The sequence below is a fragment of the Plectropomus leopardus genome, chromosome 17 (assembly GCF_026936395.1).
Source record: "Plectropomus leopardus strain MGB_pleo_1.0 chromosome 17, ASM2693639v1, whole genome shotgun sequence".
NCBI classification, from domain to species: Eukaryota; Metazoa; Chordata; class Actinopteri; order Perciformes; family Serranidae; genus Plectropomus; species Plectropomus leopardus.
This window is the reverse complement of record NC_142192.1, coordinates 13,184,121-13,208,562: the sequence shown is the minus strand read 5'-3', so window position 1 is coordinate 13,208,562 and position 24,442 is coordinate 13,184,121. Positions and strand designations below refer to the sequence as shown.

General features: G+C 45.3%; 1 protein-coding gene across 3 annotated transcripts; it reads right to left on the bottom strand.

Annotated features, from left to right (window-relative positions):
- On the bottom strand, positions 1-24,417 carry ahdc1 (AT-hook DNA binding motif containing 1). 3 transcript variants are annotated; one of them, XM_088090277.1, is made up of 7 exons: positions 23,867-24,417; positions 23,452-23,756; positions 10,929-11,091; positions 9,313-10,618; positions 7,033-8,759; positions 3,634-5,368; positions 1-1,274 (listed from the first exon to the last, which is right to left on the bottom strand). In XM_088090277.1, exons 4-6 carry the CDS (start codon positions 10,507-10,509, stop codon positions 3,640-3,642), a joined length of 4,653 nt encoding a protein of 1,550 aa, XP_087946403.1. In that variant the 5' UTR covers positions 10,510-10,618; positions 10,929-11,091; positions 23,452-23,756; positions 23,867-24,417; the 3' UTR covers positions 1-1,274; positions 3,634-3,639. The 3 variants fall into 3 exon arrangements, with proteins under 3 accessions (XP_087946403.1, XP_087946404.1, XP_042363088.1); XM_088090278.1 differs by having other exon boundaries at positions 10,897-11,091; positions 23,452-24,417; XM_042507154.2 differs by having other exon boundaries at positions 10,906-11,091; positions 23,452-24,417.
- Positions 24,418-24,442: the final 25 nt, after the last annotated feature.

Here is a 24,442-nt window from a genome sequence, read left to right as displayed (position 1 = left end):
TTACCAATGGCAAGAACAGAATGTGTATTTAAATATTTTGCACCTCAGATACATACATGATATGTAACAGACAGATATACAATTTTTTTCATCACAAAAACCACCAAACAACACAAGACCACAGAAAAAAGAAGGGAGAGAGTGAAAGAAAGAATGAGACCCCGCCAAGACTTTGGTGTCTGGGGAGCGTCACTCCTTTTGACCCCACTGGCACGCACACGCTCGCACGAACATAAATGCACACATACACACAAATACATGCATCACTGCAGTCGCGCAAACACGCCCTCCTCTGTCTCACACTCGTACACAGAAAACAAGAGTCTCTTTGGGGCCATTGTGTGATTTCAATGTCTCTTTTCCCTTGTAGTTAAAACAGCAAAACACAGGATGTTGGGTCTCCATGCTGCAGTCCTCTCTCCCTCCCCCAGAGCAGAGAAACCATGGCTGAACGCTGAGGAGGGCATGTTGATGACGGACCCTCAGAGAGAAGAGGGGGGCCTCTGGCTTGGAGCTGGAGTCGTATGTACAGATGCTGGTATTTTAAGAGCAGAAACTGGTTGTAGTTTTCTCATATGGGACACAACACAAGGAGTGCACAGAGCGGGACATTTGCTAGGCTCATGGTATTTAAAAAGTTGATTTGGGCTCAGATGCGGTTCAGGCTCGGGCACAAGACAGAAATGCGGGTCAGTGGAGTGCAGGACAGTTGCTGGTTTAGCAGAGGAGGGGATAGAGAACAGAGGAAAGAAACAGAAATAGAGAGAGAGTAGTGTGATCATCCATATTGCAGATGTACAGAACAGGACCAGAAAGATTTGGCGAGATACAGATTTCTGGGAAACGGAGTCCTTTATGCATCACAGCAGGATTTGAAAGGGTGAGGAAAAAGGTTTGTCTCTGTCCATCAGCGTCTGGTATTCATCTGTCAGCTCCTCTTGGCCATTCCCTCATTCCAGCATAGAGTGTGAGTGAGTGTACACATGTATGAGTTAATGTGTCCATGTTTAGGTAGTGAATTAATCTGCACATGCGTGTTTGTGTTTGTGTGTGTGTGTGTGTGTGTGTGTGTGTGTGTGTGCATGCTTGGTTGTTTAAATTGCAGTTGATCTTGATTGTCAATGCTGGAGAATTAAAGCTTTACTGTCCAAAGCTGGCAGCTAAATTCTCACCCTTCATTTCACAGTCTCTCACAAAGAAGTCTCCTTAACAAAAAAAGAAAAAGAAAATAAAAAAAAAGTTTGCAAATCTGTAAAAGCTTGGATTGAATGCACCTGAAAGAAAAACAGAGGGAGTAGGGAGAGAGAGAGAGGGGTGAAGAGAGATAGAGTAATATGAGATTATGATATTTTTGACAGTGATAAAATGAATAGCATACTATGAATTGAACCTTGACACAATTTTACAGCTCTTTGCAAACATACTTTTCTCTTAAGTGAAGCCATTATTGTATTGTTTGATGTGCTAATGTGGTAAGTAAGGTGCACACTCCATTTTTATAAATTTACATATTTGACTTCAACTTAAAGTGCTAATTAACCCCAAAATCAAAAATACATATTTTTCATCTTCCCTAAAGTGTGTGTTTGTTTGTGTTTTTAAATCAATCTAGATTGTTCTGGTTTGAGTTGCAGTGTGAGAAATGTCAGCTGTAGAGATGTCTGCCTTCTCTCTAATATTATGGAACTAGATGGTGCTCTGATCAAAGCGCCAAGAAATACATTTGAAAAACATATCCCTACACAACCATTCGTTTGGTATCTAAAGAGTTAGCACCCCACTAATTATGCTATGTACTTAACGTAAAGTTACATAGATTATGTTAAGGAAAACATTGTGATAATGTACCTTAAAGTCCGTGTAGAATGAATTCAAAGATTTGTTTTGCGTTGTAAATGTTGGAAACTGATTGTTGAAAACATGTTACAAAGACCCTTTACTATATGGTACTGAACTGTGGAGTTAGATGGTTGACTGTTTTTTCACCATTTTCCTGTTTTAAGATTTTTTGGGTGGGCCTAAAATCATAGCTTGATGACACACTGGAGCTATACTCAGCGTAACCCCGCCCCTGACAATGTAGCAGTATAAAAACGAGAGGCATCATTAGCATAGTCCCACGATTGGGCGTGGCCTCCGCTCCTCCAGTGGACACGCCCCCAGCGTTTCAGATCAGAGAATACCGTGCTTTTTTTTTAAATGATTTTGAGACCTTTTACATACTTGGTGATTTTTTTGGTCATTCAAATTCGGTCAGGTCTTTAATAACACATCTTTCTGTGATGTGACAAACTCAGAACACATTTTAATTATCACTTTACATGGACTTTAAAATAACTCAAAGTTCTTTTGGTTTCACATTTTCCCAAAACAGTGGTCTCCTGGGACAAAGTCCTGTGTTGTTTGACACATCCACCACCCCAACCTGCCTCCTTAAAAGGACTTTCAGTCTTGATACTGCCTCCTGCTTTACTCCTGTCAGCCCATTCTTCACGAGATTGCAGCCTTTCTGATTACACATCAATACTGGATGTGTAATCATAAAAGATGACCTTTTTATGTTCCAATTAGATAAGGCTGTTTTCTGAAAGTTATCGAAATATCTAGTAATGATAAACTTTAAAATTTGGTGTATCTATTAACCCTCTGAAACCTGCATCAACATCACTTTTCTTGTGCTGCATTCAGACATCTTTCAAAAGTATTTGAAGCCTTTGAAACGTGAGCAAATTGGGCTGATTTCTTTGAAAAACACAGAAAAGGGGGCAGTGACCAACTTGGCAGTGAATATCCTGCAAATTGCAAGAAATTAGTAGATTCATTTAAAGAAAATAATAATAATTTCGGGAAAAAATTCCAGAGAACTATATTCAATTTTCTTTAATATAGAATTATTATAATGTTTATTTTACCCTCAGTTAATGTTTATCGTTTTTCCTGTTTTGTTTGTTTGTTTTGTTTTGTCTTCTACTTTTCAGGCAATTTTCTTGTAATTTTTAACTAATCTCTCACTAATTTCTGGGTCATTTCTTTTGAAATTGCTTTTTGGCTTCTTCATGTTTCTAAACAAAATCAAGCTAATTTGCACAGGTTTTAAAGGGTTAAAGAAATAATTTTATCATTTGTTAATCTTTTTTTCCCCTCATTTTTATTGTACACCTGAATATAAATTAATAATATACTATGCAAGAATTGTCAGCCACTGCTTGTAAACAGTATTGCCAGTAAAAGTGAGAGTGAATGCCAACTGCTTGGCATTTTGCCTCGCTATAGTTGCATTTTTTGGCGCAGTTTCCACAATTCCCTCTTGGGTGCGCGCTGCTTATGGTCTGGCACCTGGTCGCTACCTTTTTATAAAGACCTATCTGCTGTTTTGGCTGAGGGCTATATGCCCAGAAACATCCTGAACACAAATGGGTCACAAGTAATAACTGAAAGTGAATACTTTTGTATGAGTCTGTGCATTTTTTAGGAACATCCTGCGTAGTATACCTCTAATTGACTGGTTTCAAAACAAAAGTATGGTCATCCACAGTAATCAGACACTCCTCTGGAAATTTCTATTACAGTTCCAGTGGTGCCAATGAGTTTTAAGATGGCCTTATTGTTTGTACGAACGGTAAACACACTCACCTGCTGTTACAGGCTGGTGACGCTGAAGCTGTCGTCATTGGCTGTGTCCAGGAGCTGGCACAGAACTCCACCTCCCTGAGCTGCTTGGGAGGGGTAGCGGTGTCCCATGCCCTGGTAGGATTGGTGGGACAAGGAGAAGCCACCAGTGTCCTCCTGATGGGGCGAGGAGTCCAAGGGAGGTTTAGGATATGGCGAATGAGGCAAGAGGCCCTGGCGAAGGCCTGTGCTCATAGCATGGGGGGCCAGATCCCGCTTGTGGGGGGCCACGGTCGAGGGAGGGCTGCACTCCTCATAAAGCACAGGTGTGGAGTGGGAGTGGAGGCTGGTGCTGGGGCTGGAGTGTGTATGTGAGGGGAGGTGAGAGTTGGGGTTGGTGTGTGTATTGTGGTGGGGCTGATTGCTGGTGTGGGGGTTTGAGTGGGAGAGGGGGCTGCTCTGGAGGAGTGAGGTGGGATGGGTGTTGGCGTGTGAGCTCAGGTTTGCGTGATGGTCATGGGGAGCCGGGTTCATATGCGTGTTTGCATTTGGGCTCGCTAGCGCATTGCCGTGTGTATTTCCGTGGGGACTTGTGTGCGGGTTGCTGTGTGTGTGCACGGCTGTGTTAGAGTGTGTGCTGTGAGAGTGCGGGCTGGGGCTGCCGCTGTGCGATGTCTGTCCGTACCAATAGGGGGAGCTGCAGTAGCTGGGAGAGTCATACTGCGAGAACTGTGGGTCTTTTGGAGGGGGGCGATGTGAGGGACTTAGTGCAGTGGCGCAGTGGGGTGTCACTCGGGGTGAGGGAGAACAGGAGGGGGAGAATGTCCTGGAAGGGACAGGGTGGTAAGACTGGGGTGGAGGAGGAGTGGGCTTGGGAGGGTAAGGAGGAGATGAGACACTGGGTGAGAGAGAAGAGGAGGACTCTCCAGGGTACAAGGCTGGATATCGCTCCTCGGAGGAAGGTGTGGAGGGGTGGGCAGAGTAAGGGGAGGGGTACTCACAGGGGTCCTGGAGGTAGCTAGAAGGAGGTGCAGGATTGGGAGTGGCCAGGGGAGAGAGGCTACTACTGTCTCCGCTGTAATAGTCCAGCCCCTCATGGAACAGCCCAGATCCCTCCGGACCTCCAGCAGTCACTGCGCCTCCCGCTCCAGATGTAGAGGCAGCCTTGCCTCTGCCTTTGGCCCCTGATGGCCGCTCTCTCTGACATGGAGACAAACCCCCCCTGCCTCCTCTAGACCCTCTGCCCCGTCCTCCAACCCCTCCCCGCTTAGGTCCAGGAGTAGGTGTTGGGGAGGGACTGGATGGGGAATCCGAGTGTAAAGCAGAACCTCCTTCTTTGTCTGAGTGATGCTCAGTCCGTTTCCTCCGACCACGACCAGGTTTGCTGGTTCCCCCGCCCTGGAAGAGGACGTTCTGGCTCCAGTTGTATGACGGCCCCGAAGCACTCTCGTGCCAGTCCATCATTAACTTCTCTAGACTGGATAGACTGGATTGACCCCCCTCTCCACTAACGGAGACAGTCTCATTCAGTTTGTACGTGCCACATGTGGAGCTCTGTCCACTACCAGTGGCTGCAGAGCCGAGGTGTGAAGAGTCAGAGGAGGACTCTGATAGACTTTCAGGAAAAGGCTGCCGCTTGGCCTTCTGGGGGGTGTAGTTTGAGATGTCCAAGATGTCTTTGGACTCACTGGAGCCATATTCACTGTAGCCATGATACTGAGGCCCAAAGCTGTCTGTTGACCAGCTGCCATAGCCTTGTCTGAAAAATAAATACAGCATCACAAATGATAAAACTCACAAATGCACTTTAGTAATATGTGTGCATGAATGTGCACAAATATTTCAGTTTTATACTGCTCTTTGTTACAGTTCCACCAACAAATATCTGAAGAGAAAAATATTTATACAGGTTCTCACTAAAGATACTAAGCTGGTTAAAAAAAAAAGAATGTTTTGTCCCTGAGTTAAAACCCACCCCCAACCCCCACCCCCAAATACTGCGCAAAATGCTGGATTGGGTATCAGCAAGTACACGCACCTATCTGATACCACATAATCTAATAATATAACTGAGGGTAGTTTCACACCTGGATAAAACAGCATTTTTCCAAGAAATCAGTTCTTATTTTACTAAAAAAAAAAAGTGATAAGTTAGCCGTTAGCAAAATGTCAGCAATATTTTACACTGGGAAATCAAATCAGTAAAAGGGCAATGTGTACAGTAGTACTACTCTAGTGTTGCTTGCTACTAGATTGTGACTGCACAATGAGTTTTTGAAGGAATTTTTATTTATTCCAAAGATTTTCTTATGACAGTCAAAATAGATAATAAAATAAAGTTATGTGGCACTCATTGTCAGCTTGCATTTGTTCTTGTTTTACAAATGGCTAGCAGCTGTTGATTTTTTTTTATGCAGTGGTATTAGATCTGCATTAATCAATGCGCATTCCTGAAGGTCATGTATTGAAATTAAGAAGGATAAAATGCTATTGGAACATCTCCATTCTCATGGTCCACTAGCTGTCTGTTCTGTGGATGCGCTGAAAAACATTCCAGTGTTCATAGAAACAAAAAAAAGTAGCTAACACTGAGAAACAAGACACATGACAGGGGAGCAAGATGGTAAAACTGAGCTTCTATGGGAGCAATGACGGAAGGGACGTTTGGGTACTGAGTTCAAATATCAACAATATTTCTCCAAAATTACAGACAGCACCTTTCACAAATGTAAAGTATCGACTGTTGGCACATGGTGGACATTGTAAAATTGAAAATGACATACTGGGTTGAAACATTTATATTAAGTATTTCATATTATTTGACCCTGCTGTGGTGACAATTCTATTAGTTTGTCAAACTAATAGATTATATTAATTCTATTTTCCCAATCATCATAAATACTCACATAATATATGTACATATTCTATTCTATATTTTTTATATTTATACTGTGGTAACATGCCATGCAGTCTTCTACTGTGCAATATTCTACCACTTACTGTGCATTAATATTTATAGGCTATATGTCAATATTTTTACAGTACATATATTACACACTGTGTGTATTTTAGTTATCCTGTGCAACCATCAATCACAAACATACCTGTATAGGTAAAATATGTATATAGATTTTATATTCTATATTATATAGTCTCTTTTATTTAATGCCATAATATTTTATCCGTGCTTTGCACCCAAATCAGTTATTTGCATTTTTCTCTGCTTCTGACTCTTGAGCTGCCATACCATGTGAATTTTCCCAGTGTGAGATTAAAGTCTTATATTATCTTTAAAAAAAATACCAATAAAAGTATTCTATGCCTTATTTATTAAAACCACTTCATACCAACTCAGATTGATTTTTTTAAATTATTCATTTAGGGGTTTTTGAGTATTTCATACAGGATACATAAGTGATTTACCTGTAGTTCCACTGACTGGAGTTGTACTGTTTGTAACCTTCTGGAGAGGAGGAGGAGCTGAAGGGGCTACTTTTAGCCACAGACATGAACCCTCCTCCAGGTGATGTGGGTCCTGTGGACTCCCCTCGCACCATGGAGGCGTGACCTGCTGCAGGATATCCACTATAGCCTCGCTTGCCTGCTGCCTGATAGCTAGAATAACCCATTTGACCAACAGCGGTGGCCTTGCCACTGCTGTGTCCAGATCCATATGCAAAGCTGCAGTCTGAGGATCTCTGTGGCACTGCAGGAGAAGAGGAGGAGTAGCCGGGGGAGTAGTGGCCAAAAGAGGCTGGGTGGGGGGAGCTGGGAGAGTGTGAGAGAGATGGAGGAGTGGATTTGGGATAGGTAGAAGTGGTGGGGGATGTTTGGGCCAGGCTGCCATAGCTGTATGGAGGTCTGGCTGAGGAGCAATGTGTCTGGCCTGAACCCTCCGCCCCAGAAGTTGCTCCCTTGGAGTTCCACTTGGGGAATGCAGGGGACCAGCTGTGACCTGTAGCTGGACTGGATGGCTCATAACCAGGGGTGGATGAAGCTTTTCGGGGGTCTGACTGTGAGGAGGAGATGTCCAACAGATCTGACGAATCATCTGAGTCAAGGAGTGACCGGAAATATCCAGCAAACAGACCTTGTGAGTCCTCCCCAGCTGCCCCGACAACTCTGCTTCCTCCTGGACTGCCGTAGGCGCCGCCCCTTCCAACTTCACAGGAGGAAAAGCCCCCTCTTGGAGATCCACAGAGCTGATACCCACCCAAACCTTTCTCCTTGTCCATACATCCCTCCCCCCAGCCACCTGCCCCATTAGGCCAGTCCTGCCCCATGGACACCCCTTCCCCTTTAAATGCACCATTTTTTCTCACACGTCTCCTCTTGATAATTCTCTCTCCCCCTGGCTCAGTTCCTACGACACCTCCTCCCCTACCAACCCCACCTCCACCTGAACCCTTTCCCCTTTTCCTAGGTAGTCCATGCTCCGACAGGGGGCTCGGTTTCCGCTTCTTGCCGATAGATTCAAAGAAGTCACTGAAGGTGCTCTTATTGCGCTCACTGCCTCCAATCCCCCCTGCTCCTCCTCCGCCTCTTCCGGTGCCCCCTCCTCTGCCACCTCGAGGGCGTCTGTACCCAGTAAGCCGGTGGAGCAGAGTGGATATTCCAGGGTTTTCCAAGGGGGTATGAAAGCTTTCTGGCTCACTAGGTGTCCAACAGCGCGGGGGCGAGCTGCGGCCAGTGGCAGGGGGCTGGCGGTTTAAAAAGGCCAGTTTGGACAGAACATCCCCATACTCTGTTTTCACATCATTAGTATCATTAACATAAGATGGATAAGGGGATGGGAGTTTAGTCCGACGCCGCCTCTGCGGCTTCTTGGGCTGGTCTCCATTACCACCAGTATTACCAACACTCGGGAGCTCTCCTGGTATTCCTGGCAGAGCCTGTTTTGGCGGTCGTCCCCTCCTGCGTTTGAGAATAACAGGCAGTTCTCCAGGAGGGAACATCACCATCACACTCTTCCCATTGTTCTTCATTCGGAGGAGTGCAGTTGGCTCTCGAGCTCCCTCTGTGCCCTCCAGACTGCCTTCATTGCCTTTTTCTGGCCCTGTAACTGTCTCCAAATTGGAAATCTTGTAGCTCTTCTGTCGACGGCTAAGGCTGACAGGAATACGAGCCACCTTGACAACAATCTTCCTCACCTGTAAAGCAACATGAAACATATGTAACTGAAAGACATCTATTTCATACATGGTAGAAAATTGTGTCATGTCAATGATATTAGGGATTCACGACAGTATCGGCACGTCATATCATATATCGTCGTATCGGCCAATATTGGCTTTAAAATGAAATATCAGTACCAGCCAACATGCTGATTTCTGCTGATATCACAAACCGATATTTTTATTTATTTGTTTTTTTTAATTGAGAACGTGAACATGTACACAACATCAACCCTAAGTATTTTTCTTATTTTGCACAATGAATTAATATTATATACACTGAAAAGCACCATATTTTATGTCTCCATCTGCTGGTGGACCATCTTGATAAGAGTTTGCATAATATGATCTTAATTCCACTACAGAAGAGATTTGATTAACACTAAATTTAGTTGTGGAGAAAAAGTGGATATATCAATATCGGCATCAGTTATCAGCAAATGAGTTGTTATATATCAGTATATCAGATATCAGCAAAAAATCCAATATCATGCATCCCTAAATGTTATGTAACTAAACATTAACTTACGCCTACAAAACGCCCACGTCTCCGGTTATTGGGAGGAATTACCCCCAACTCTGCAACAGCTTCCTGCTTCACAATTAAAGGTGCAGTGATGGAGGGTGTGTTCCCAAATGGGAGATGAGCGGCAGCACGATTAGCAAGGGACTGGGCTGCCTGACGCTGTTTGACACTTTTAGGAGCAGCTTTATGGACAGGTTTTGGTCCGGGCCTACACCTGGATTTAGGTCCAGGTTTATGCCCAAGTCTGGGCCCAGGTTTCGGTATAGCTTTAGGAGCAGGTTTGGGTACAGTTAGGGCAAGAGCAATGTCTGTGGGGCAGGGAGCCGTGGGGAGAACAGCCTCCACAGACGAATGTTCTTCTTTCTCTCCAACAGCCACCTCCTCTTCTTTAACCCTCCAGATCTTCTCCTCCAATTCCTCGACCTCCTCCTCCACTCCCCTCTCCCTAACCGCTCTCTTCTCTCCATCCTCTATGCTTCGGCGGAGGCGGGAAGATTTGCGCAGGTGACAGGGGAAGCGGGGACGTCCAGAGCTGCGGAGTGCATACTTCTTCTCCGCCTCCACAGGAAGAGGAGAGGTGCTTGGGTTTGGGTTCGGACCAATAGGGACAGGACAAAAGGTCGAGGGATTGTCTGTCTCTGCAGCGAGAACTGGGGCTGCCCGCTGATTGGTGGAGGAAGAATGATTGCCAAGCGCCAAAGACAGGGGTTGAGGTGATGTTGTGTGTATGGCCTCTGGTGTGAGAGTTCTGGAGAGTTCTGGCCCGACAGAACCCGTACGTGTGTTGACATCCAGGTGTCCACAATCATCCATTTGTGCGTGTGAAACTGCCTGTGCATGCACATCCGGGTCTATGTGCGTTTGCATGTTTCTAAGTGTCTCTGTAAATGTGTGTGTCTCTGTGTGAGTCTCCGTCTGCCTGCGGCGGCAGGTGCTATGCCCCTGCCTTCTCTGCAGATGCAGTCCGTTGGCCAGGGTGGAAGGAGAGGAGGAGGGAAAGTGATCAGAGGTCACCAGTGCCAGTCCATCATTAGAGGGATCCTGGGACCCCTCCTGGAGCCCAAGCTCCCTGGTCCAGAGCTCAGGCCCAGCCAGTCCCTCCAGCCCTCCCACACACGCTTTTTCCTCTGCCTGACCCCCACCACAGCCCACTGGAGCCCCAGTTTGGCCTGAATGTAGGTGATCTGACAAGCCACTCATTCAGTGGATGGTCTTGGTGGTACTGAGGGAGGAAAAATGTTTTCTGCTGTATGAAAATGAGCGTTTCTTCTTTGTAGCTTTCTGACAACAGGCAAGAAGATTCAATCACCTGAAGGCAGAAATAAAAAACAATATTGTCAAAGATATTAAAATGCAAAAAACCACATTATCAATTAAACTCATTTTTTTAATCTAAAGTCTAAATAAATTGGTCATTGTAATGCATCAAATACTGAACATATAAAAATCAAATGTTTGCAGCTCAGATGAAATTGTGGCTGGGTGATGGAATTTTTGGCAATGGGCCATACACCTAATTCGTAACACACTCTAATTTATTAACTGTGCCACCCACACACAAGCATTACAACATCAGATTACATTTACCATTCATACCCTGCTCAATCGGTTGCTTTTACCGAATGGTTGTTGCGCTGATTCTGATTTTGATTCTGAGTTGAGCCTCACTCTGTCTGCCTGACTGGCTCTGTTCTGCAGGGGATCATTGGGTCATCAATACTGCAGTGGAGAGCTCACATACTTCTCTCTCTCCCCTCTGCTCCTGTCTTTTGCCCATGGTTGCTAGAGTGAGAGACAGAGAAATAGACAGACAGACAGATAGAAGAAGGGACAGGGAGTTGAAGAAGGTGGGAGTGGGGGAAAAAAGAAAAAGTAAGGAGTGAGGAGGAGGGTGGAGGGTGGAGCAGAAAGAAAAAGAGAATAAGAGATTAGTACATGATGTCACAGCATGCATCAGACCAGACTAGAATCAGTATTTTGGTGAGGGCTGCACCATCTCAACTCAGACACTATTATTTTGGAGGATGACTTGCAATATGCATTTTTAAACTCTTATTGTAGTTATTTCATTTCAGTGTGTATCAGCAGATTGTAGGCAGCCAGTGCCACTATATCTTTCATCAATGTGTGCACTTAAACACACTAAGGATCATCACTACATGATGAAAACCAGACTTATAGAATCGTGTGGGATTGCGTGCCACATTTTTAAATCTCACCATGTTTGAATGAGTAGATGCATGTGTTGTAAGGGGAAAATAAGTCCACACATTACAATAAGCAATTGTGTTGTGGTGAAAAGCACACATACTCACACTGCACGCCACATTTCGCCAAAACTATTGTAATGCATTACAAAGCAGTAGACTTAGAGGGTGCAACAAGAATGAGAATGTGTGAATAATCGCAGCCACCAGGGGGAAGCAGAGAGGTGATGAACAGAGGTGTTGAGAGGATGGAGAGATGAAGGTGACAGAAAGACAGGAACGATAGAGGGATTATAGAAACCCAGAGCAGAGGAGGAGAAATGAAAGTACAGACTGCCAGACACACAAGTCTTACGAAATCTGGACCACACGTGCTGTCAGACTTGCACGTGACTTCACGCATGCACACATTCAAACACAAATACAAGCATGCGTGCCACACTTGCACGCATACACACGCACGGCTGGCTCAGACACTGTACCACATACAACAAAATCCTGTCCATCCCCAGATCTCGCTGCCTCCCTCTCCAACATATGGCTCTGATTAGGAGGGAGGGAGGAGGACAGAGGGAGAGAGGGAGAAAGAGGGGGACAAGGAGAGAAAGGGGTGGAATAAGTGCAGGATTGGGTGAGAAAGTACAAAAGAGGACGAGAGAAAGAAGAAGTGCAGGCGAGTGAAAGACGTGATTGAGACAGGGAGAGGATGGTAAGTGGAGGGATAGATGGAGGCAGACAGATTTTAGAGGGGCAAAAAAGTTGAAGGAGGTGAGAGGAGGAAACAGAGGAAGACAAAGAGGAGGAGTGAGAGTTTTGCTGTAGTTTAAGGCTGCACACATGGAGCAGACCAACCTCAGTGTTCTGCTGCTCTGAGGAATGACACAACTGGGACAGACACACATAGAGATGAACACACACACAACACATACTTTCTTTAACCCCCTCACCCACTCCCTCCCATGCCCAACGCTGTCTCCCTGCCTCTCTTCTCTCCCATTCTCACTTTCTCTCTCGTCTAATTAACAGCACTCCTTAATTAAAGCTCCATCTGACCGGTGTGTGAGAGAGGGAGAGGAACACATGCCTTAATTAAACATTGCTGCACATGTGCTTACGCATACATGCACAAACTGCCACTCACAGACGCACAAAGACACATGCAAATGTGCCCCTACTGCTTCATCCTCCCACACACTCGCACATCGATTTGCACATAAAGACATACATGTCACACACACACACACACACACACACACACACACACATACGCACACATATGTAGTTATGCATGATCACACACAAAACAAAGACACACATGCAAATATCCCTCTACTGTGCTCGGCGGGGGGCATTCTGACAGAGCTTAGGTGCCAGCCAATCAAACGCTCCCACTCTGATTCATTGTTTAAGCAAACACTCCTGGCATCCGTCAGCTGCCATTCCGATATATTCGCCGTCATACATAGCGTTTTGGTGCATTTTACTGTGAATGGCTCTGGGGCTTTGGATACACAAAGTATTGTCTCTGTGAAACAGCCGAGTGTGTGCACTGCTCCCACATGATGATCTGTTGAATGTGTTTCGCAGAGAGCAGCTCTCATGTTTGAACATTTTAGATGTTGTACATTTCTCATCTGCACGTAAAAGTTTTTTGTAGCTATTGTGTGCTTACAGAAAAGGCAACAACAACACGTCACAGAGTGTCTGTGTGCACTCGCCGGTGTGAGAAATCAGAGACGGGAACTTGTCATTTTCCAGTTTGGGCAGTTGCCCTGTTGTGCATAGTCTGGGAGAAACAATCATTCTGTACATGGTAGCTGTACAGCATATCTATTCTCTTCCCATCTATCTCACTGCCACAAAGGCTTGCAGACTCACAGGCCTGCCAGCAGCAACCCTCAATGAGGAACTAGACCCTGTGTGTGTGTGTGTGTGTGTGTGTGTGTGTGTGTGTGTGTGTGTGTGTGTGTGTGTGTGTGTGTGTGTGTGTGTGTGTGTGTGTGTGTCTGCGAGCGTGCGCGTGTATAAGTGTGTCTTCCTGGGTGTGTTTGTAAAAGCACTCACTGAGCTCTAACGGGTGTGCAGTTGTTGCTAAGAGACAGGCAGCAGCACCGAAACAGCATGGGGGGGTGTAAGGGAGGGGGACATGGAGGGGAGAGAGGAAGAGAGAGAGGTAGTGAGAGAGAGAGCGAGAGAGAGAGAGAGGGGGAGGTGAGGGGAGGAGGGGGGAGCTCCACAGAGAGGTTTAGACAGATAAGAGAAAGAGGGGATAAAACAGAGAGAGGGAGAGAGATGGAGAAAGTGTATGTGAGGCCAGGAGAGAAAACGAGGTGGGAGGGGGGGGTCCACAGAGACTGAGTGACACCGTGCAGAAACTCAGCTACCATCAGTCTCTCGTTCCTCCACACCACCTTATCCCAGATGCAACCTCAACTTGCAGCTCCGGCAGCCGCAAGCATGCCAACAATACACGACAATGCACAACTTTTTCTAATCATCACAGAGAAAAATAATGCAAAGGTGAACTACAAAACTGTTAGACAACTTGATGACTAACTGTTCACAAATCTTCTATGAGGTGTTTTCAGTGAAGAACAGTGTGGAAACAAGTGTGTCAAGGTGTATTCCAGATAATAAACGTCTGTCTGACTTTGTTACTTCGTACACTCACTGCGTGTACTTATTGATACATGTTACTAATAAGGGTTGTGTAATGTGTACCGCATTGGCATATGACAATGTCTGCAGTGAAACATTGAGATGAACAATAACACCATTGTTTAGACACATGGACTGAGTGTCACAACATGTGTGTGAGAGAGAGCGTTATTAAGAGAGGAGAAGGTGGACTATTGTACACAACATTTCTGTAACTTATCAATAAGTTATTTATACACCAGTAAGTTAAAAAAAAAAGCAAAACAGCAGTCAGCCCGGTGGATGTGAGCAGATATTGATCAGTGATGGTGATGATGGTAAATCTTCACAACTGCAGCAACAAATCTGGTCGCTATAAAAGGCACAACTTTGCCCATCAGGCAGGCTACAGTTCATCTGGTAGAAAAATCAGAATTGCTACTTTTTAAGCACACAATGAATGCCCCCCCCCCGCAGAAGTTGCAATTCAATATATTGTAATAACGTAAGCAAGGTAATATATTGCCATTAGTATCTAATTTTAAGAAAACTGTCATAGTATGAAAAACACACCATCAGAAGTTAACTTTTGTATGCAGTCAGAACAGTGGAATCTGTGTTTGTATTTAACACAGGCCCTGCAATCTCGCAACACATCGGCTGCTCTGGCCAATATTTCGGGCTGATCCTGTGTAGTCAGCAGATATCTGAACAAAGAGTCCTTTTCCATGACTGGTCATTTCAGCTAATTTCTATTCACAGATGCTTGCATATGAATACAGATACATTTTAAGAAGGCTAATATAAAGCTAACTCGTTGTCAGATGATAGCTGATGGGTTTCAAGACTTCAAATCAGCTAATGTGTTCCACCTCTCCACATGGACCGTTTACCTACTGTTGATTGGTCAATACTACTCAGAATAAACAGACTACAAACACAAACCAGAACACTTCCAATACCAAATCTTGTCACCTCGCCTATACATATTCTGCATACATATGTACATCTGTTGATAGATACTATAGTCCCGGTAAGATCAGACATCATAGCACTACTTTTTTTACATTCTGAGCAAAGGAATTAACATTTGCCTTTATTAGTAAAAAAAATAAAGAAATAAAATTACTTGTAGAAATTCTTTAGGTAAACAAATTAAGAAATAAAATACTGTAAACAATTAAAAATCGATAGCGATTTGGGGAATGAATACAGTATCACAAAATACAATGTTGTAATAATCAAGGGTATTCAATATCCTTAAGGTCTCTGAGTGAGGAGTTATGTATATTAGAAATAAACTGAAATGTATTTCTAATGCATATTGATGATATTTAAAAAAAAACAAAAAACAACAACTTCAACTTCAGCAGAATCAAAGAACACAAGAAAAAGCTTCATTTAACATGAGCACAAACTAAACAAGACATTGTCTTAAACTGATACTGGTGGACATGTTGTATTTAAATGCTTTATCTGTCTTCCCACAGTGGGAGGAAAGTTTTCACAATTTACTTATAACTCTGCCAAACAAAGTTTTCAAATTCAACTAAATAAAAATAAATAAATAAATAAATAAAAGCAAAATTGGAGTTATGAGGTCTCGCCTTGACTGCAGTGCATCGTAGCCCAACAGGCAGTAACACTGAACAGCCAGAATTTAAGCACATCCAAACTCAACAGACCTGGCTTTTTTGGGAGCTTGAGGTGTGTGTAAGTGTGCCAAAGGGGGCGAGGAATGTTGTGCACATATATTGCACTACTGAGGCCGACATGCCTGCACACAAATTACCAACAGCAACGCTCAAAAACAGAGCTGAACTTTGGGCTTTGGTGGGCTGCGGCTCCACGCACACTCCCGTCAGTCAAACAGAGACAGTCCGACTAACACACTTACATACCCCCCCACAAACTCTCCTTCACTCTGACCTCTCCTATCTTTCTTACCCACTCACATCCCACCCGTCCTGCTCCCCCCCTCCCTTCAAAAAACCCCACTACCACCTCCCCAGCTGCAGGAAATTCCTAATGATCTCCATCATCAGTGTGCGTGCTGTATCTCCTGCCAAGAGCCGGCATGCGCACGCACACACGCAACAAACACGCACGCAAAGCATAGAAATGAACAGAGAGCAACACATAAACCATATGTGCAGACAAACAATAAAGACAGACAGACGTTCAGACAGACAGACACACATCTAACGTAAACAGACTTCACACGGACCAGATACAGTGGCGGCTCAGCCAAGGATGCACACGGGGGACTGGAGAAGTAGCTCGGAACACTAGTCAACACAAAACCAGGACCCCCCACCCCCATCTGACTGTCTCACTATCTGACTGTCTCTCTCCTGTTGTTTCTGCAGGAACCTACATGCTGTAGTTATTTTAAGACTATAGAGGACTGTATTACCCCTTCCTCTTCCTCCTTCACCCCCCTCCTCACTTATCTTCCTCACTGTTCCCTCTCTCATCTCTCCAGACCCCCCCCCCTCCACACAAACACCTCCCACCCCCAGTTTCTCTCCCACAGCACACGCTCCCACTCCCCAACACCCCTCCCTCATCTTCAACTCAGCCTGACACTCTCTCTCTCTCCTCTATTTCTCTCTCTCTCTCTCCTGCAGGCAGTTTCCTGGCGCTGCTGATGGCCGCCCCTCAGTCAGGTCATGTGACCAACCGCGCCAGCTGGGAACAGCTAAGAGTGTGCACATGTGCGCACTTAAAAACACATACGGGATTACACACAAACAAGGATAACACACAAACACATGCAAATACAGGAAGATGAAACCAACCACACATAGGTGCAAAAACACAGAAACGCTCCTACTTACAGTTCACACAGGTGCACGCACACACACACAGACACACACAGTGAGCTGACAAGTGGGGAGAAACACACAAGTGTGAGCAAAGATGCACGCTCACACTGACGCACACTCCACGTAGTCACGCTGGCGAGAACTCTCACAGACGCACTTCAAAACCACACATACCGACACACAAGCGCAGTCACGCATGTCTACCTCACACACAGAGGACACACAAACCAGATGCTTGGACCCCGACACACACTCAGACCTTGAGGCCAGTGTTTTGGAGAGGGGCCCTCTGTGCTGCGGCCCTGACTTCCTGACTCCTCCTCCTCCCTCCGTACTCCTGTTCCACAGTTGCTGTGGGAGACGCTGCTGCAGCGCCCGTTGCCAAGGAGAAGGCTGCTGGCTGTTTGAACAACAATGGCCGCCTTGTGAACATTCCAACTGTAGGTACTGACAGCTCATCAGCCACAGCCTCAACATACACACTGCTCAAGAAGCGCACACATGCTGCTCACAACACACACTGACGGCTACACCAATGTACCTCTCGGATTCTTGGCCTGGAGCCTGAACGAGGTCTCACACACAAACACACATCTGTGCACACTCTAAGAAATTATGACTTCTGCTGAGGGGATAAGAAACCCTTCCTTCCCTCTCTGTCTACCTGCATCTCTCGACCATCTCTCTCTCTCTTTCTCTCTCACACACACACACACACACACACACACACACACACACACACACACACACACACACAGTGCGCAGTACATTCATCCATCTTCCCCCTTCTCCCCGACTACTCTCTGTCTTTCTCTCTTATCTCTTTCTCTCTCCTCCCCCTCCACAGCCTCCTGCTTTCACTCTCTCACTCGCTCTTCACTTGCTCATCCCTGCCTCTCTCTCCCTTTCTGTCTCAGGAAGTGTGTGTTCTTCTCACGCACACACACTATCATCCTGGCACACACACAGGACACACGTTCACACACACACACACACACACACACACACACACACACACACACACAGGCGCACACAATCTCTTTCTCTCCTGGAAGGTAGCGAATCTTTTTCGTCCCTTGGGGGCATACACTTCCTCAGAGAAGGAGGGAAAAGGGAAAGAAGAAAGAGAACTAGAAACAAGGGTGGAACGGGCAAGAGAGGAAGAGGAGGAGGAGGGAGAGAAGATGGGAAGGGAAGAGGGTGAAAACTATTCACGACAGGGATTTATAGACAGACCCCTTAGTGCTCTGATTATCTGTTCATATTGATGGGACGACATTGAAGCCACGCTGGTGGAACGTTGAGACGGTGCTGAAGCCAAATTGGGTAGAGTAAGGAGGGGGGGGTGTTGAGGAGAATCACTAACAAGTCTCTGCTTATCCTCTGACTCACTGTTTTTAACACACATACCCAGACACATGTATACGCACACTCGCACGCCACTAAAAACTCTGACACACTGACGCACGAGCACAAGAAATCACGCTGTACATGTGTAAGTATGTTGATCTGCAGATAGGTGTGTGTGCCTCCGTGTGTGCGAGAGACGGCGAGTGTGTGTTGTGAGCCAGACAGACACACCGAGAGATGCTTTTGTGCGTGTTTGTGTGTCTGCGTGTTTTCCCCATCTCTCGCTCCTCTTTAATAATTGAGCTGATTCTGTCCAGCTTGTTAGGGAGGTACACAGCAGCTTCACACTCTGTCTTTCTCTCCTTCTCATCCTCTCACGCGCTCCGTCTCTCCCTCCTCGTCCTTCCATCTAGTCGCTCTCCCTTCATTTATCACTCCTTCTCCCTCCCTGACCCCTCCGTCCTCACTCTCCCAATCCCTTCCCCCAGCTCTCCTCTCCCTCTTTCTCCCCGCAAATCCCTCCTGTTCTTTGACCTCTCCCTCGCCTCTTGCAGTTTCACCCACCACCCCCCAACTCCACCCCGCTGCCCTCCATCATCCCTCTCCTCTCGTCTCCCTCCCTCCATCCTCTGGAGGTGAGAGGTCGGCGCTTCCACTGTCAGACTCAAACCGGCTGCAACCAGCCCTGTAGGGGGGGGGGGGTTGGTGTGAGGGAGACAAGGAGAATGAGGAGGTAGGTGAGGAGGGACATATAGGAAAGGTGGGAGAGAAGGACTAAAGGACGGACACATAAGGAGGGGGCAGAGGGGTTAAAGAAGGGAAGGAGGCGAGAGAAGAGAAGGGGAGATGTCTGCTATTGAGTCAGTGCCTTTGGCGCGGAGGAGCCGTTTTATGAATGTATTGTGTGGGAGGTGACAGAATGGAGCATACAAACACTGCTTACACTAATGCTAAATGGTTGCTGTGTGTGTGGGTGCATCTGTGTGTATTTGCCTGTGTGTGTGTGTGTGTGTGTGTGTGTGTGTGTGTGTGTGTGTGTGTGTTTGTGTGTATGTGTGTGGGAGGTGAACCACGTTTACCTGCCTGTGGCGAAAGCTATTTCACTTCAGGTGTCGATTAGATTAATAGGAGTCGTAAAAGACAGGACCCCTCACTCCAAGGACAAAGTAATGACTAATTATTTTTAGCCCGTAGCTCGTCGCATAGTCGGAAATATTAAACATTCCAAAAGTATTCCTGAAATTTTTCAATTACTTCAAAATTAGAGGTCTTAAAGGAAATTAAGATGCTTTTAACAATAGACAATAAAGCTTGCAGTACAGTGTGACATCACTGATTTGGAAACAACAGCAGAAAAAAACATTTGTATCATTTGCATCTACATATTGCACTTAAAGCCATCGTCTGATAGCTCTAAGCCATCAGAATATAGCTCTAAGCTCTAAACAACCACGTTTTGTCACTATAAAGATTGTTTATGTGAATCTGTGCCCTAAAATAAATTTCTCGTGTATTTTGGGAGGCATTTCAAGTGCTGAGTAATAATGGCCTGACTCATTCACAACGCTGGTGTAATTTCCCTTTTCCTACATGGCAATAATATATCTGTTGTGAAGAGTTCAAAGGGGTGTGCCAGAATGATCTTCAGCTGACTTTCACTAAACATCTGTGACTATAAAAAAAGCTCTCTGATGCACTGTTGCAGTTGACAAATCTTGCGCACAGCTAGAAGCCAAATTCCTCAAATGAGATGCTTTGTAGTTATTAGGAGACGCCTGAGATTGTTTTTGGAGAATGAGCGTTTGAACAGACTCGATCTCTGCTAGGATATCCTCCCTGATTTAGATTACTGAAGCTCTGTGTGTGTTGTCTGTAACTTAAAGGGATACTTCACCTACAAAAGGACCATTTGAATATCAATTAGTCGTGCCATATTACCTTGAATACATAAAGAAATTGCTGTTTTTCTCGCATGCTTCGACAAAAACTGACAAACATATTGATTAATTGATTGGTGACCACGTTACACATCACAAAACTATAAAACATTTGTTTACAAACTCTCACACAACTCATGCAGTATAGTCCAAGTGTAATTTATCTAGTTGTTTGCTGAATACTTCCCAAAAACATGCATTTTCTTGAAAACCTTACAATTTCAAACTGAACGAAAGACTTATGTATGCTTTCTTCTAAGGCAGACTCCAATACTAAGGATTTGAGGAAAACTGCAGGTATTTGGGAAGTACTCAGCATAACACTGGATAAATTAGACTTGAAATATGGATGTTTTTATGTAGATATACTGTTGTTATATTTGGTCCCTAATCAATCAATAAATCAATGTAATAATCATAAACTTTATTTATTGAGCACTATTCATTTAAGGGATGCAGCTTAAAGTGCTTCACAATAAAAATTTAACACAAAAACAAAAAAGACAGTCGATGACAGGACTGGGCAATATAGCCAAAATATTCATCACGATAAAGTATTTCCATATTGGTTGATATTTATAATTATCTACCAAAAGAGTCAAATTGTTCTTTATTTAACTTTGTTTAACAACTTGTTTAACCGTTTGTCAGAGCATGACAAACATTTGACAAACAGCAGAACATTTCACAAATCTTATATAGATTTAAAACATTCATAGAAATGATGTTATTAAATAGAAATCAGTGAAATATGAAAGTGAAGGTTAAACATAAACTGAAACATAAGAATCAGAAAAATGAGAGATTTAACATGAAACAATACTTAGAAGAATTACATTCATTAAAAGCCAGGCTAAATAAAAAGCCCACATCTTTTATAGCTTTTGGAAAGGTATAACATATTTTAGAGCATATTTTAAAAACATCAGTAGAAGATCTGAGAGCTTGTTTAGAATTATAGAACGACGGGGAGTCTGCAATGTGGGCTGGTCCCAAACCATTAAGAGCTTTCAAAACAAGTATGTTTGCCATTTTCCATAGAGGCATGCAAGAAATACAAAGTTTTCTTTACCATTCAAAGTAACTCAGCATGACTAAGTGATATACAAATGGTCATTTTGTGTGTGAAGTGTCCTTCAAAGGTAAAATGATCAATTTTAAGAGCACAAAAGACAACTGATTTTGTTTCTTTCACCAGTCTACTTCATGTTTAGACCTAATGCATCAATAAACTGCTGCTCTTCTAAACAACTCTTCACCCATTCAACAGGTTGCACCATCCTGAGCATGATGCAAAACTTCCCAAAACACCCGCAAATCAGCCTGAGTCAATGAACCCACCGAACCCACCAATGCTCCATGTATCTTTGTGTGTGTGTTTGAGCATACATGAATATGTGTGTCCATCCTGACTTCTCCATCTCCATGACGACCTCCATATCAAGAGGACATCTGACTACAGCAACCTCACATGCTGATAGGCAGAGAGAGAAAACAGGTGATTGGTTGAGCTGTCGACTGTCATATCGGCAGGGTGTATCCTTGTGACACTGCAACACACACACACACACACACACACACACACACACACACGCACACACACACACACAGGCTTGTCACTGTCATCAACCCACACGCCTACGAACTGCAGCAAGGCGCAAACAAAAGGTACTTCCACAGCACACACACACACTTGGAAGTACATGCATGCTTACACACACACAAATACACACACACAGCTTTGAGACGAGATGTGGTGTGTTAGGTGCGCTGACCCTGCCAATGAGGACAGGAGGAACATCAACGGAGCTACAAGGCCGTTGCTATGACAACTAGCCCCGCTCACACAGGTAGGAAGCACAATAGGCCTAAGCTGTTATATGTCCACATTTTCTATGTTTGTCACACACACACACACACACACACACACACACACACACACACACACACACACACAGCCTTGCACTCAAGACAAGTCTGACAGACAGCGGCTGCATGCCAAGGTAAGGCCGTTTCCTTTTCATTCCAGCATTCAGGGGTTTCAAATTATTCATTATGTCCAAGTGGACCTGCCAATAGGAGAACTCACTCTTCAACCAGCGACTGCGAGAGTGAGACTGGCTGAGTGTGAGACACACACACACACACACACACACACACACACACACACACACACACACACACAGACAGACAGACAGACAGAGCATCCCTCTGCATACTAACAGCACCTGCACTGGGGCAGCCCGTGCACGTCTCTGAGGGGCCCTTAAATAACAAACTGTCACTGCCCAGACATCGACATTGACTTCTCTCTCCCTCTCCTCTCCTTCAGTTTCGTGCACTCTTTCTTCCTTTGTCACCCCCCACCCCCCCTCACAGACAAGAGCTGATAATCACCACCATGAGTACGCCGCACACTGGCCCTGTTGCCACTGCAGGATGTGCTGCTGCTGCTGTGTCCTGCCTAACTGCCCTGACAACTCAAGAGGCTGCCGGTATGGAAAACCCAGGGGCTGGACGGATGCTCAGCGGGGCTCCTGGTGTCTCCTGTTTATATGTAAAGCAAACATCTGTCCATCATCAGCAGCTGGGCTCACAGTCAAATCTCTGGTATGTGTCACTGGTGTAAATTCAATGTTACAAAAGTCTCCAACAGAGGTACAGTCTATGGAGACAGCAAATAAACAAGACGTGTGTGTGTGTGTGTGTGTGTGTGTGTGTGTGTGTGTGTGTGTATGTGTGTGTGTGTGTGTGTGCCACTAATGTGACAGTAGGCTACCTGGGGATGTACTGTATCCTGCTGCCCTGCCTACACTCTTTTAAAAAAAATCAGTGATGATGAGGCTAATAAGTGAGAAAATTGTAAATACTCTGAAAAAAAACAGGTGGGGGTTCGCAGGGTTCATCGCGCGCACACTCAACCCCATTACGTATGTGTGCGTGTGTTTGTGTGTTGGAACATCGTCATTTAAGACCCCACCACACATGCTGCATGCCCACAGTAAAGCCCAGATGACCCAGCAGCACGAGCACTATGAATGCAGAGCTCCGTCCGCTCGCGACACTGATTAGGTTCATGTGAAAAACTCTGAACGTAGCCAGAGGTGCGCAGCACAACTGGCTGAGCGGACAGTAAGCCAAATTTTTGGTGTTGTGTACACAAGACGCTGCACGCGCACTCACCAAGGGAGAGAGAGAGTCTGGGGGCTCGCGCTGGCTGCTGGAGCTGTTGCGGTGTCAACGCTGGCTGGCGGGGCTGTGGGCTCGCGCGGCTGTCGGTGCTTCGCTCCTCTCCTCTCCCGGGTCACGGAGTCGTTGCCTTGACGGCTGCAGCCGTCGGAGCGCAGCGTGTTCCCTTCATCTGGGCTCCCCGCGTCGGAGGGAGATAGCCCTCCCACATCAATGTAAACGCTGTCTCCTTCTGCCGTCGCGCGCCACCGTCTCGTGCGGCTCAATGGAAAAACCGCTCCTCTGGCTCACATCAATATCTGCACCCACAAAGATGGGAAAGCAAAAACACAAAAGAAAGAAAAAATAAAAAATGGTGAGGAGGGACGTTGGTTAACAGCCTTGTCCCCAGTTAAGGCGCTGACATTACCGCGCTCGAGCCCTGTGCTCCGGTTTTGGTGACAGGCACGGGACTCCCCGGTATGCGGGAGGCGAAAATCGACCGTGCGCCCGTGCGTCTCTGCCTCTGCAATTCCAGCTCTCTGTCTCTCGTGCGCCCCAGTCTCCGCTGTGCCTCTCCAACGTGCCTGACTGTCAAAACCATCCGGGCACCCGTAGCTGGCCTCGCTTTACACCTGTGGAACTATGGGAAGAGTAGTTTACTGGAGACTGGAGGAGAGCGATCGTGAATGAGGGAAACAGGGAAGAGAGAGAGATAACACAGACAAGAGTGGGAGTGGGAGGAATTTCTGAGGACTGTTAATAGAAACCAGTGCCAAAGAAAGACAATAACACAATTATAAAATGAAATGTTTTACAAGAAAACCTAAAACTAGAAATTATTCCTAAAATTCAGGCCTGCTCTAGTCTATTTAGGTTAATTTATTATGCCAATAATGTTCACACAGCATCAGTAGAATACAAAAAATGTTATGTTGCTTGAAGCACATTCACTTAAATATTTTGTCACATCAGCCATATAATAAAAATGTAAAGGTCAACAAAA